This window comes from Dreissena polymorpha, chromosome 2 (assembly GCF_020536995.1).
Source record: "Dreissena polymorpha isolate Duluth1 chromosome 2, UMN_Dpol_1.0, whole genome shotgun sequence".
Classification (NCBI taxonomy): domain Eukaryota; kingdom Metazoa; phylum Mollusca; class Bivalvia; order Myida; family Dreissenidae; genus Dreissena; species Dreissena polymorpha.
Genome location: NC_068356.1, coordinates 88,587,106 through 88,599,716, shown reverse-complemented (window position 1 = coordinate 88,599,716; position 12,611 = coordinate 88,587,106). Strand labels below are relative to the sequence as shown.

Genomic DNA, 12,611 nt, shown 5'->3' with positions numbered 1-12,611 from the left:
AACCTTGTGTAGACAATAGAGGTCGCAGTTTTCATCCAATCTTTATGAAATTTGGTCAGAATGTTTATTTTGATGAAATCTGGGTTGGGATTGTATTTGGATCATCTGGGGTCAAAAACTAGGACACTAGGTCAAAAACTAGGTCAAATAATAGAAAAACCTTGTGTACACAGTAGAGGTCACAGTTTTCATCCAATCTTTGTGAAATGTGGTCAGAATGTTTATCTTAATGAAATCTGGGTTTGGATTGTATTTGGGTCATCTGGGGTCAAACACTAGGTCACTAGGTATTAAACTAGGTCAAATAATAGAAAAACCTTGTGTAGACAGTAGAGGTCACAGTTTTCATCCAATCTTTATGAAATTTGGTCAGAATGTTTATCTTGATGAAAACTGGGTTGGGATTGTATTTGGGTCATATGGGGTCAAAAACTAAGTCATTAGGTCAAAAACTAGGTCAAATAATAGAAAAACCTTGTGTAAACAATAGAGGTCCCAGTTTTCATCCAATCTTTATAAATTTTGGTCAGAATGTTTATCTTGATGAAATCTGTGTTGGGATTGTATTTGGGTCATCTGAGGTCCAAAACTAGGTCACTAGGTCAAATAATAGAAAAACCTTGTGTAGACAATAGAGGTCACAGTTTTCATCCAATCTTTATCAAATTTGATCAGAATGTTTATCTTGATGAAATCTGGGTTGGGATTGTATTTGGGTCACTTGGGGTCAAAAACTAGGTCACTAGGTCAAATAATAGAAAAAACTTGTGTAGACAATAGAGGTCACAGTTTTCATCAAATCTTTATGAAATTTGGTCAGAATGTTTATCTTGATGAAATCTGGGTTGGGATTGTATTTGGTTAGTCAGGTGAGCGATTCAGGGCCATCATGGCCCTCTTGTTTAATTTTAACACAATGCAAAAATTTAGCAAACTGATTTTTCCCTGTCACAAACAAAGATAATTCAAACATATGCCAACTCTATTTATTAAACCTTACTGCATAAAAGGTCTAAGGCTAATCAAGATTTGTTCGAATGTGTTTCCTTGGTGGAACCAGTACTTAATGTCATAAAAAAATTACCTCCTGATCAATAGGCAGACACCAAATAATGTGTTATGAGATTTTAGAAACAAACTCTTACATTTAATTCTGGATTTATTTATAATATTCTAAGCATTGGGCATTCTTGATGTTAACTAGATGAGCCTCATTCTTGAAAAACTGGGCTTAATGCATGTGTGTGAATGTAGCCCCAGATCAGCCTGGGCAGTCCTGAAAAGGAAGTCTCTTCTAACAGAAATTCCAGTTAAGGCGGCAAATGTTGCGCTTTATTAACCACACTGCACAGGATAATATGAGATGACACTTTATGCACTTGCATTTAACCCAATTTTCTCAAATAAATAACCCAAATCTTTCAGACTTTGGCATCCTTCACTAGGAAGAACATTGGAAAGCGGGAGTTTAACGCAGTCCTGTCCATATTTCCAGTTGTGAAACATCTTCGCTCCATTAAACCAGATTTTGATCGAAATCTGGAGGTAAGAAGTTCTGCTGTGTAATTTTTGTGTGGGGTTTATCTTGCAGTGATTTTGAGCTGCAGATTATAATAAGGGATAAGTGATTATAACAATGAAGTGTCCTGACAATAATAATGGCTATTGCTTCAGTTCCGTTCAAAACTGAAAAGGAAATAATCCAGAACCTTCTTTTGATCGTTAAACCTCTTTTTCCGTTCAGTTCCGAAATTTGTAACAAAATAACTTCTCATGTCTATTGCATTAAATTAGAGTTTTAAAGAAAGTTACTTTACACGAACAAGTAAATAATGCCGAAAAGTATTACTTCATGCAGGATTCCCAGCCAACCTGGAAATCAGGGAAAACTTGGAAAAAGACTTTCACTTTTTCCAGTCAGGGAAAAGTCAGGGAATTTGGGAAAAGTTCCTGAAATCAGGGAAAAATCAGGGAATTTTGTTTGGTCAGACTTTCTCGACTTGCGTCGTAAAGTCAATACACTTAAAACAGCAAATTGATTCCTCATCATGGCTATGGTGGCTTTTTAGTATACATGTAGCTTAGTGTACTATTAGTAAATATCTATTTCTTTCTTTATTTCTCTCTGTTTATATATATAATAAATGTTATTGTCTGCAACTGCTATTTATTGAGGGTCTGTAAAACAAGAAAAAGGTCGAAATTATGATCCTTGAATTTTTATTTTCCATCAGGGAAAAACAGGGAAAAATCAGGGAATTTTGTTTATTAAAAAAGCTGGGAACCCTGTCATGTCTTGTAATAAGATTGGCCTTTTACTGGAATATTTCTGGACTATCACTTCATTTTTAGCTCGACTAAATATATATTGTGGAGCTATCCTACACGCCTTGGCGTCGGCGTTCCCGTTGGCCAATGTTAAAGTTTGCGTACCACCTCAAATAAATTCTATATCCCTTGACATATTGCTTTTATATTTTGCATACTTCTTTACCAACATGACCCCCAATCTAGAAACAAGAGCAGACAACTGTATCAAGCATTTTGTAATAATTATGGCCCTTTTTTCACTTTGAATATGCATATTATTGATAAATCTATGTTAAAGTTTGCGTACCACCTCAAATATTTTGTATGTCCTTTGACATATTGCTTTCATATTTTGCATACTTCTTTACCAACATGATCCCAATATATAAACAAGAGCATTTTTAAAGAATTATGGCCCCTTTTATAGTTAGATTATTGAACATTTGGTTAAGTTTTGTGTTTTGGTCCATTTTATTAGCGAGGCTGTTTTTCGGAGAAAACCCAAGCTATTGTCATAGCCAGCTCGTCCGCCGTCCGCCGTCCACCGTAGGCGTCGTGCTAAAACCTTAACATTGGCTCTAAAATCAAAGTGCTTCCACCTACAACTTTGAAACTTCATATGTAGATGCACCTTGATGAGTTCTACACGCCACACCCATTTTTGGGTCAATAGGTCAAAGGTGAAGGTCACTGTGACCTCTAATATCAAACTTAAACATAGGCTCTAAAATCAAAGTGCTTCCACCTACAACTTTGAAACTTTATATGTAGTTGCACCTTGATGAGTTCTACATGCCACACCCATTTTTAGCAAGGCTGTTTTCGGAGAAAACCCGGGCTATTGTCATAGCCAGCTCGTCCGCCGTCCAACGTTTGCTGTCCGCCGTAGGCGTTGTGCTAAAACCTTAACTTTGGCTCTAAAATCAAAGTGCTTCCACCTACAACTTTGAAACTTCATATGTAGATGCACCGTGATGAGTTCTACATGCCACACCCATTTTTGGGTCACTAGGTCAAAGGTCAAGGTCACTGTGACCTCTAATATCAAACTTTAACATAGGCTCTAAAATCAAAGTGCTTCCTCCTACAACTTTGAAACTTCATATGTAGTTGCACCTTGATGAGTTCTACATGCCACACCCATTTTTGGGTCACTAGGTCAAAGGTCAAGGTCACTGTGACCTCTAATATAAAACTAACAAAAACCTTAACATTACCTCTAAAATCGAAGTGCTTCCCCCTACAACTTTGAAACTTCATATGTAGATGCACCTTGATGAGTTCTACACGTCACACCCATTTTGGATCACTAGGTCAAAGTTCAAGGTCACTGTGACCAAAAAAAATAAAAATAATTCTGACAAGCTTTCGCAGCCAAACGTGGCACCCGTTATGCGGTGCTCTTTTTCAATTGTATCATAGCCATTGCTTCCAGACTTGGACAACTTGCTAACTATGGTAAGGGGACTGTACAGGGCAAGTTGCATAACTCTGGTTGGCTTTTTAACGGAATTATGGCCCTTTTTTGTCTTAGTAACTTTGAATATATTGTTAAGACTTATTAATTTCTGAATATAAATTAATAATATTTATTTTCGCGGAAACGAATGTTGTTTGCTGGTTTCTATAGATACGATTACGGATGTAACGTTATGTACAGAATGCTTCGGTAGAGTTCGTTAAAACAACGAAATTACGCATTTCCGTACCACGTGATATTACGTCATTCCGCCTTTTGCAAACTGCCTGTGCTTTTGTTCGGATCGTCAACAAACTTAATTTAAATTAAATCTCGAATCATCTGAAATAATGCCGCGTGGAACAAAGCGGAAATTACCGGAAAATGTGGAAGAGGTTGGAGAGGACGATACCCGGCTCTTACAACCGGATCCAGGTAGAGGCTTTATTGATTTTGAGAAGATAATAGATCTAAGGGCATCTAAAATCGTTCCTCCTATTAATACACGTAACGTTGAGGGGTGCGGTGTTAGCGGGGAATCAACTCTTTAAGTTTCCCGGTAATCGAAAATACAATAAAAGTTCAATCTCTTGCTTCGGCTATTAATCAGGGTCAAAACATGATAAAGTTGTCAGGAATTAACGCGCTTATCAAACGATGACTTGGCTGCGCACGTTCCAGTCGCATTGAAACAATAAATTTCTAGAGGCGAATATGTCCATTTGGCTGTTAAAAGGTGCCTTCGAATTATCCGCTTTTTGTAACGGTAGTGTTTTTGCAACTTTCGGCAGAGGGCACTCTTGAACAGCGCCCTAAGGAGTGTAGGGATAAAATTCATAACATCGAACGGTGGTCGGACGCTTTCTTGATTTATGCGTCACTCTACCATAGCACGCAACGCGATAAAGTGCAGGAGATTTTGCATTAACTCTCCCTGTAATGACCTACTTAATCTCGCACCATCGCCGGTGAATAGCAAAATATTACGTGAATATTTAACATCGTATAATTCTACAGATCGAAATGACCTTTTAAATGTTTTTTACAAATGGGTTTTCAATGCATTATAACGGACCCAGAGTCAGTAGATTTAGTAAAAAATTAAAGCCTGCAATCGCAAATGCTGACATAATTCAAGATAAGATAAATAAGGAGATTTTGGCGGGGAGGTTGGCTGGGCCTTTCAGCGAACAACCTTTTTCTAATTTCATGGTTTCCCCAGTTGGCTTGGTGCCAAAAAAGACATCAGGTGAATTTAGGATGATTCATCACCTTTCTTTTCCAGAGGGTAACTCGGTTAATGACTTCATTGATAAAAAATACTCATCCGCTCAGTACACAAATTTCGATGAGGCGGTTCACAATGGTTCAAGATTTAGGGCGACACTGTAAACTTTTCAAAATGGATCTTAAGATTGCATCTTGCCTACTCCCAGTTCGGCGAGAAGATTTCGAAATACTGGGCATACAGTTTAATGGTATGTTTTATGTGGAAAAAGCATTACCATTCGGAGCTTCAGTCAGTTGCAAAACATTTGAACAGTTTTCCTAATTCCTTGAATTCTGCGTTAAGAGTAAAATGTCATCGGGCAAGCTTATACACTATTTAGACGATTTTCTGGGTGGCGATTAATCTGAGCTAGGTTGCCGCAAGGTGTTTCGTTTATCAATTGCATGCACGAGCTAAACGTGCCGTTAGCCACGGAGAAAACAGAAGGGCCCACGGAAAAAATCGTGTTCTTAGGCTTAGAATAAGATTCGGCGGAACTAGTAGTCCGCATTCTTAAATAAAAATCGTAGAGTTACGGGAAAAAATTCACACCATCGTGCAGAAACAAAAAAATAAAAATAAAAAATAACCTAAAGCAAGCACAATCGTTAATAAGGTCTCTTAACTTCGTGTGCAGGGCAATCCCAGTCGGCCGCCCGTTTTGATTAATTAACACCACCTGTGACATAACAAAAGCGTTCCACCGCATACGTCTAACACGTGCTGTTAGGCAAGACCTCGAAGTGTGGTTGACATTTTTGCGCGATTACAACGGCGTGTCGTTTTTCCATGACCGATACTAGATATTCAATGTTGACACTGAATTGTTTACAGATAGTGCTGGCGGGTCTGGTTTCGGTTTTTGGGATTTATTTTAGAGGTCACTGGTGTAACGTTCGTTGGCCTAATGTATGGCGGCAAAAGGGCGTAACTAGTGACATAACTGTTCTCGAATTATTTCCAATTGTAGTTGCACTGTTTCTCTGGGCGAGGATTTAAAAAAATAAAAATATTATGTTCAACAATTTTCGATCTGCATATAGTCTAAACAACAATTGGCCCGCGGATCAACAACATGTTGTTCTCTTTGTAGCCTATTGTTTTGAAAAGGGTCTATCACCTAAATCTATCAAGAGCTACATTTCTGGATTGAGTTATATTCATAAATACATGGGCTAGTACGATATAAGTAACATTTTTTGTAGTGAAGTAAATGCTTGAGGGCTGTTCTCGCTCGCGACAAACGGTTGATACGCGGGCACCAATCACTCGCAAGGTCTTGACGGTTATTATCTCGCAATTAGCAAAGGTGTGTTATAATGACTTCGAGCGCTCACTATTCAATGCTATGTTTACTCTGGCATATTTCGGTCCGTTCCGAGTCAGTGAATTGGTAGCAACAGCAACATACAGTTATCAGTTGCAAACAGCCCACGTTAGGGTCACGGGGGATAAACACGTCATAATGGTCACACTCAGGAAACATAAAACAAATCAGCGCAGTATTCCGGTCACAATTAGGATCACATACGAGCCGGAGTCTGCGTTGTGTCCAGTTCGGTCGTTTACAGACTACCTCGCAGTACGACCCCATAAAGTCGGTCCATAACCTAAGCGACTATGAATCAACACATTGGCTCGAATGGACTCTGGGTTTCAGGCGTAGTATATCAACCTAATTTAAAGGTTAGGCTTTAAAATAGTAGCAATGCAGCAGGGAAAAAACTTGTATAGCGCTTATTGGTATTAAATGTCCGAGATGTATTAAATGTCCGAGTTATGTCCGAGTTAAAAAGTGTGTAATGGTCAAGTGACCATTGGTATTACATGTCCGTGGTATTAAATGTCCGAGTTAAAAATTGTGTAATGGTCAAGTGACCATTGGTATTTAATGTCCGAGTTAAAAAGTGCGTAATGGTCAAGTGACCATTGGTAAAGTGTGTAATGGTCAAGTGACCATTGGTACTAAATGTCCGAGTTAAAAAGTGTGTAATGGTCAAGTGACCATTGGTATAAAAAGTGGTATGATCGCAAGTGTAGCGATCAAGTAAAAGTGTGATAAGTAAAAGTGTGATCGCAGATCAATCGCTGGGGTCGGCTGCGCGCTGAAAAGTTTACCAAGCATGAAATAGTGCGCTTATTAGTATTAAATGTCCGAGATATATTAAATGTCAGAGTTATGTCCGAGTTAAAAAGTGTGTAATGGTCAAGTGACCATTGGTATTAAATGTCCGTGGTATTAAATGTCCGAGTTAAAAATTGTGTAATGGTAAAGTGACCATTGGTATTTAATGTCCGAGTTAAAAAGTGCGTAATGGTCAAGTGACCATTGGTAAAGCGTGTAATTGTCAAGTGACCATTGGTACTAAATGTCCGAGTTCACAAGTGTGTAATGGTCAAGTGACCATTGGTATAAAAAGTGGTATGATCGCAGGTGTAGCGCTCAAGTAAAGTGTGATAAGTAAACGCGTGATCGCACATCAATCGCTGGGGTCGGCTGCGCGCGAAAAAGTTTACCAAGCACGAAATAGTGTCGGGGCCGATCGATTCCGCGACGCCAGGGTTTTTTCGGAGCGATGGTGTGCATCTGCCGGATGTTGGCCTCGAATCGTATTTGGATTGCATTCGCGACGTCATCTTAAAGTTCTGTTAAAGGGCTAATCCAGAATTTGTGGGGGATAAATTTGTGAAATTTATTGTGGCGGAAAATTCTGTTTGCCGGGGGTCGGATGGGCATGCGCATTTATACATTTATCTGAATGGACTCTGTGACTACTTGCGTAGTTTATCATCCTTGTCCTTTCGGGTAATTCCAAGTTTACATTTATCTGAATGGACTCTGTGACTACTTGCGTAGTTTAAAAGTACAAGTAAAAGTATTGGATCACAAGTGTAGTGATCAAGTAAGTGTTAACGCAAGTGCGCAAAAAGTGTGATCACAAGTGTAGTGATCAATGTCCGATTAAGTATGTAAAAGATCACAAGTGTAGTGATCAAGTAAGTGTTATCGCAAGTGCGCAAAAGTGTGATCACAAGTGTAGTGATCAATGTCCGATTAAGTATGTAATTCGCAAGTGCGAAAAAAGTGCGATCACAAGTGTAGTGATCAAGTAAAAGATTTAGTGTGTCATTAAAAGTGTCATGGCGATTATCATGTAAAAGTGGATACAATGGTCAAGCGATTGGTAGAACTAGGTTTAGCCCAGCAAAGTATATGGTTCTTCCTAGTTCGGTCGCTTGATGAGCAATAGCATTTTTTATTTTGGGTACACGGTGTTGCTACTATAACGGTGTTACTTCACGTTTTGTAATTTTATCGTGTGCTCATCCACCTCCGGTAGGTATATTTTCAAAGTAACAGGTTTCCACGAGTGAGTAGCCGATTTTTCGTTAGGCTCGTGGTTACCACCGGTTGTTTTTTCGCTGCGGCCTTTTATATCCCACTTTTTACTCGTATAATATTAAAGAGATCTGTTAGTGAATACTTTGTGCATTCTATTACATTTTGTGATGTTTATTGGGAGGCAAAATATTTTGGAATCGGGTCATTAAACTAGTTAAATGGAGTAATGTGTTGTTTTATCGTTGCAGTCGTAAAATAAATGTTGTGTTTATCTCCACTTTACTTCTAAAGTATCAAGGCCATTTGTTTCAAGCTTCAAATAATTTCTTACTATCATGATGGCACTGTACCTTGCTAGTTAAATTTGAGCTTGACCTTTCAATGACCTTGACTCTCAAGGTCAAATTAATAAATTTTGCTTACATTTCAATAACTTCTTTATTTATTATCACATTTGATTCATACTTTGACACAAAACAACACTTACCTTACAATGGACTCCACCCAAACCATCCCCCACGCCCCACCCCAGCTCCCCCCCCCCCAAAAAAAAAATGAATATGTATAGATATATGTTATTTTTCTTATTTTTGAAAGATCATTATTAAATGACCACACCCACATTATACCCCCCCCCTCTCCATGATGGCTTATGTTATACTGTCAAGCACTCAAATAGTCGAGCGCGCTGTCCTCTGACAGCTCTTGTTTGTACTGTTTCAGGGTTGTCAAGCACCCACAAGGGCCAAACTTGCCTCATTGTTGTCAACTTTGGGAAGCACAGTAAGTATGCTCCAAATAAGAAACACAGGGTCCACCTTCACATTACTCCTGATTTCTAGAAGAAGCTTGATTTTTATATAAAAAATGTGTAGACACAATTTTTATATGTTTATGTACGACTTCAATTAAGATTTTCCTCAGGGCTTTGCGTATATTGGTCCTATAAATCATTTTATGAAATCAAGATATGTTTATTAATTATAATACATGCTTGCTATTTTAGAATTAATAATGCCTTCTGTTTTGTAACAAACCTATGTTGCTTTAAGATCTGTTCTGCTTTGTAAAGAAACTAATCAGTGTATTGGTGCAAAAAGGTACCATGTGACATTTAATTTCATTGTCACATGGTACATGTGCTTATCTGATATATGATGATTGAGTTGTCTTTGTTATAATAATAATCCAAAGACTAACCTAAAATCGGACAATTAACTCTGTATAAAAATGAGCCTCGATCTGGGGAAAATGTGCTAAATGCATATGAGTTAAATGTTGTCCCAGATTAGCCTGTGTAGTCCATATAAGCTAATCAGCAATGACACTTTCGGCCTGAAGTAATTTTCCCAAAGAAGAAACTTAAAGAAAACACACCATTAAAGCGTAAAGTGGCGTCCCTGAGTAGCCTGTGCATACTGCACAGGCTAATCTGGGAAGACACCTTATGCGCTTGCATTTAGTAAATTGTTCCCCATCATTAATATATTATATTACATGCCTGAAAAGTCAAGGAAATTAATGTTTCAGGGAGCCAAAGGCCTTGAGGAGTTCATAGACAACATACGGCATGACCCTGACAAGTCCTCTAACATGCCTCGAGATGGCACGGTGCATGAGCTCACTAACCAGGTATGTTGGCACATTGAAGTTTTCTATTGCTTTTTTTAACATTAAAATTGGTTAGAGCATTTTCCTCTTCTCAGCAGGTTTTAATCACAACCCTGATTTAGAGTCTTCATTGGCTTTAAATTGTACTATTAAGCCATTGAAGGTCTGTATTGGTCATTCTACATTGTACTCGTTAAGCCATTGACAAGATTTGAAGAATCAACTACAAATGTATGAAAGTGTGTGAATTAAAATAACTAATATAATCATACTTAGTTTCGTATCCAGTAGGGATAAATATAAATTGACACAGAGCAAGTTTCACTCTTTCCTGATATATTTCGCCTTAAAAGGCTTTTTCAAAGTTTTTACATTTTGTTTTTGTTTAGTAACATAAAGAAAGAAGATGTAGCAAAATTGTTAAAACAAATTTTGATGTATCTTTGCTGTACCTTTTAACTGGTGCGGCTAGCTTAGTTAGTTAAGCCCTTGTCTACAAATGCAAAGAGTGTGGGTTCAATCTTTGGCTCTGCCACATAACAAGTCTGGGGCCAATCTCCCACTACCTCTGATAGGAGTAGGGCAGTTAAATGAAATGATTTAAATACTGTTGAAAATGGCTTGAAATTCAAATGAGTCTTGTTTTGAGAAAACTGGACTGAATGCATGTGCGTAAAGTGTCATCCTGGATTATTCTGTGCAGTCCCCACAGTCTTATCCTTGATGACACTTGCTTTTATTGATTTTTTTTGTTTTTAATTATGAAGGTCTTTTCTTAAAGAAAATACAGTGTAGGAAGAACGTGTCATCCCTGATTTCCCTGTGTGGACTGCACAGGCTAATCTGAGACAATTTACGTACATGCACTAAGCCCAGTTTTTCCTCAACAAGGCTCAAATAAACAAACAAATGACAAAACTCTGTCCTTACAGACCATGGTGTTTATGGAACAGCTACAAGACTACATTGAGACGGCGGGGGCCATGTTGCTCATGCATGGTAAGTGTTTTGGGCCTCTGGCTTTTGGGTAGTAATTTCTTTATCATGATGCTTCCTCTGTTAGAGTCTATCTATCAGACTTTGCACAAAATTATAACTTCAAAAAAGTTAAATTCAAATAAACATATAAGTAGTAATTAGTTGTAACTAGTGTTTTCCAGAAATTTTTTAGTAGCCAGTTATTTTTAGCTCACATGAGCACAGCGTGCTCATGGTGAGCTTTTGTGATCGCCTTGTGTCCATCGTGTGGCGTGCAGCGTCAACATTTTGCCTTGTGAACACTCTAGAGGCCACATTTATTGTCCGACCTTCATGAAACTTGGTCAAAACATTTGTCCCATTGATACCTCGACTGAGTTCAAAACTGGGTCATGATGGGTCAAAAACTAGGTCACTAGGTAAAAAAAAAGAAAAACCTTGTGAAATCTGTAGATGTCACATTTGATACCCAATCTTCATGTAACTTTGAGTTCGAAAATGGTTCGGATCGGTAAAAAAAACATGGCCACCAGGGGGGGTCATTTTCCTTATATTTATATAGTAAAAAAAACTTGTGAACACTCTAGGAGTCACAATTTTTGCCTAATCATCATAATTGTTTTTCTAAACATAGATTTTATACTTATCTCGGACAAGTTCAAAAATGGTCATGATGGGGGGAAAAGCATGGCCGCGAGGGGGGGGGGGGGCAGTTTTCTCTAAATGTATATAGTGAAAACATGTGAACAGTCTAGAAGACACCTTTTTTGCCCAATCTTCATGAAATTTGATCAGAACATTTGTTTCCATACGACAGTTGAGTTTGAAAATGGTTTGGATCGGTAAAAAAACATGGCCGCCAGGGGGGGGGGGTCTTTTTCCTTATTTATATAGTAAAAAAGCTTGTGAACACTCTAGTTTCCTGATTTTCTGGCAGATTTGTCTGAGCTTTCCTCTTCCTTCCTGTTGGTTTACCTCTTCCAGACATTTTTGTGATGCTTTTGTTATATATCTAAGAAATATCTCTGAAGATCAATGTAGATTTTTTAATTTCGATTTTTTCTGTAGGTTTAATCCTTGGAATACAATGCCAGAAAGGAAGTGATCTCAGAACTTTCTATTTATTGAATGGGCAGTAACTCTTACTCAGGAATCTGAGAGAACTCTTTATTCATCAACATACTAGTATGCTCAAGATACTCTGCCTTGAAGGGTCCACATTTCTGCTAAAATAAACTGGGTTTTATTGTTTAATACAATAACCCACATTATCAAAGATTTGTGTTTTAAAACAGATTTATTGATTTTTTAATTGGAAATATAATTGCATGGCGAGTCTGAAAATAGTTCATTATTGTATATAAACAAGGCTCTCAGGGGGATGGTAGTTATTTTGTATGTCTACAGTTGTTTATAGTGAAACATTGTGAATACTTTGAGTCAAATTTTTAGTTTAATCTGAATGACACTTGCTGAGTGCAAATGTTGTTATCATATCTTGATTTAGTTTTCTCAATTAGTTTTAATAATATCATCTTCAAACATGTTGACAATCTTTATGAGCATAATATTTTTTGCTCATGGTGAACTTTTGTGGTCACCTTTTGTCAATTGTCTGTCTGCCGTTGTGCATCAAGAAT

The 12,611-nt window shown here is 37.8% G+C and overlaps 1 protein-coding gene across 17 annotated transcripts in view; it reads left to right on the top strand.

Moving 5' to 3' along the window:
* LOC127867975 (exocyst complex component 7-like) overlaps window positions 1–12,611 on the top strand; it is a 166,145-nt gene that overhangs the window by 34,631 nt on the left and 118,903 nt on the right. For all 17 annotated transcript variants that reach the window (XR_008043833.1, XR_008043832.1, XR_008043830.1 and 14 more), the window contains 4 exons: window positions 1,426–1,545; window positions 9,106–9,165; window positions 9,913–10,014; window positions 10,926–10,992. Coding sequence is in view for 12 of the 17 variants with exons in the window: in XM_052409513.1 (XP_052265473.1) it covers window positions 1,426–1,545; window positions 9,106–9,165; window positions 9,913–10,014; window positions 10,926–10,992 (349 nt within the window). In the remaining 5 variants the exon portion in view is untranslated. The remainder of the gene's footprint in view (window positions 1–1,425; window positions 1,546–9,105; window positions 9,166–9,912; window positions 10,015–10,925; window positions 10,993–12,611) is intronic.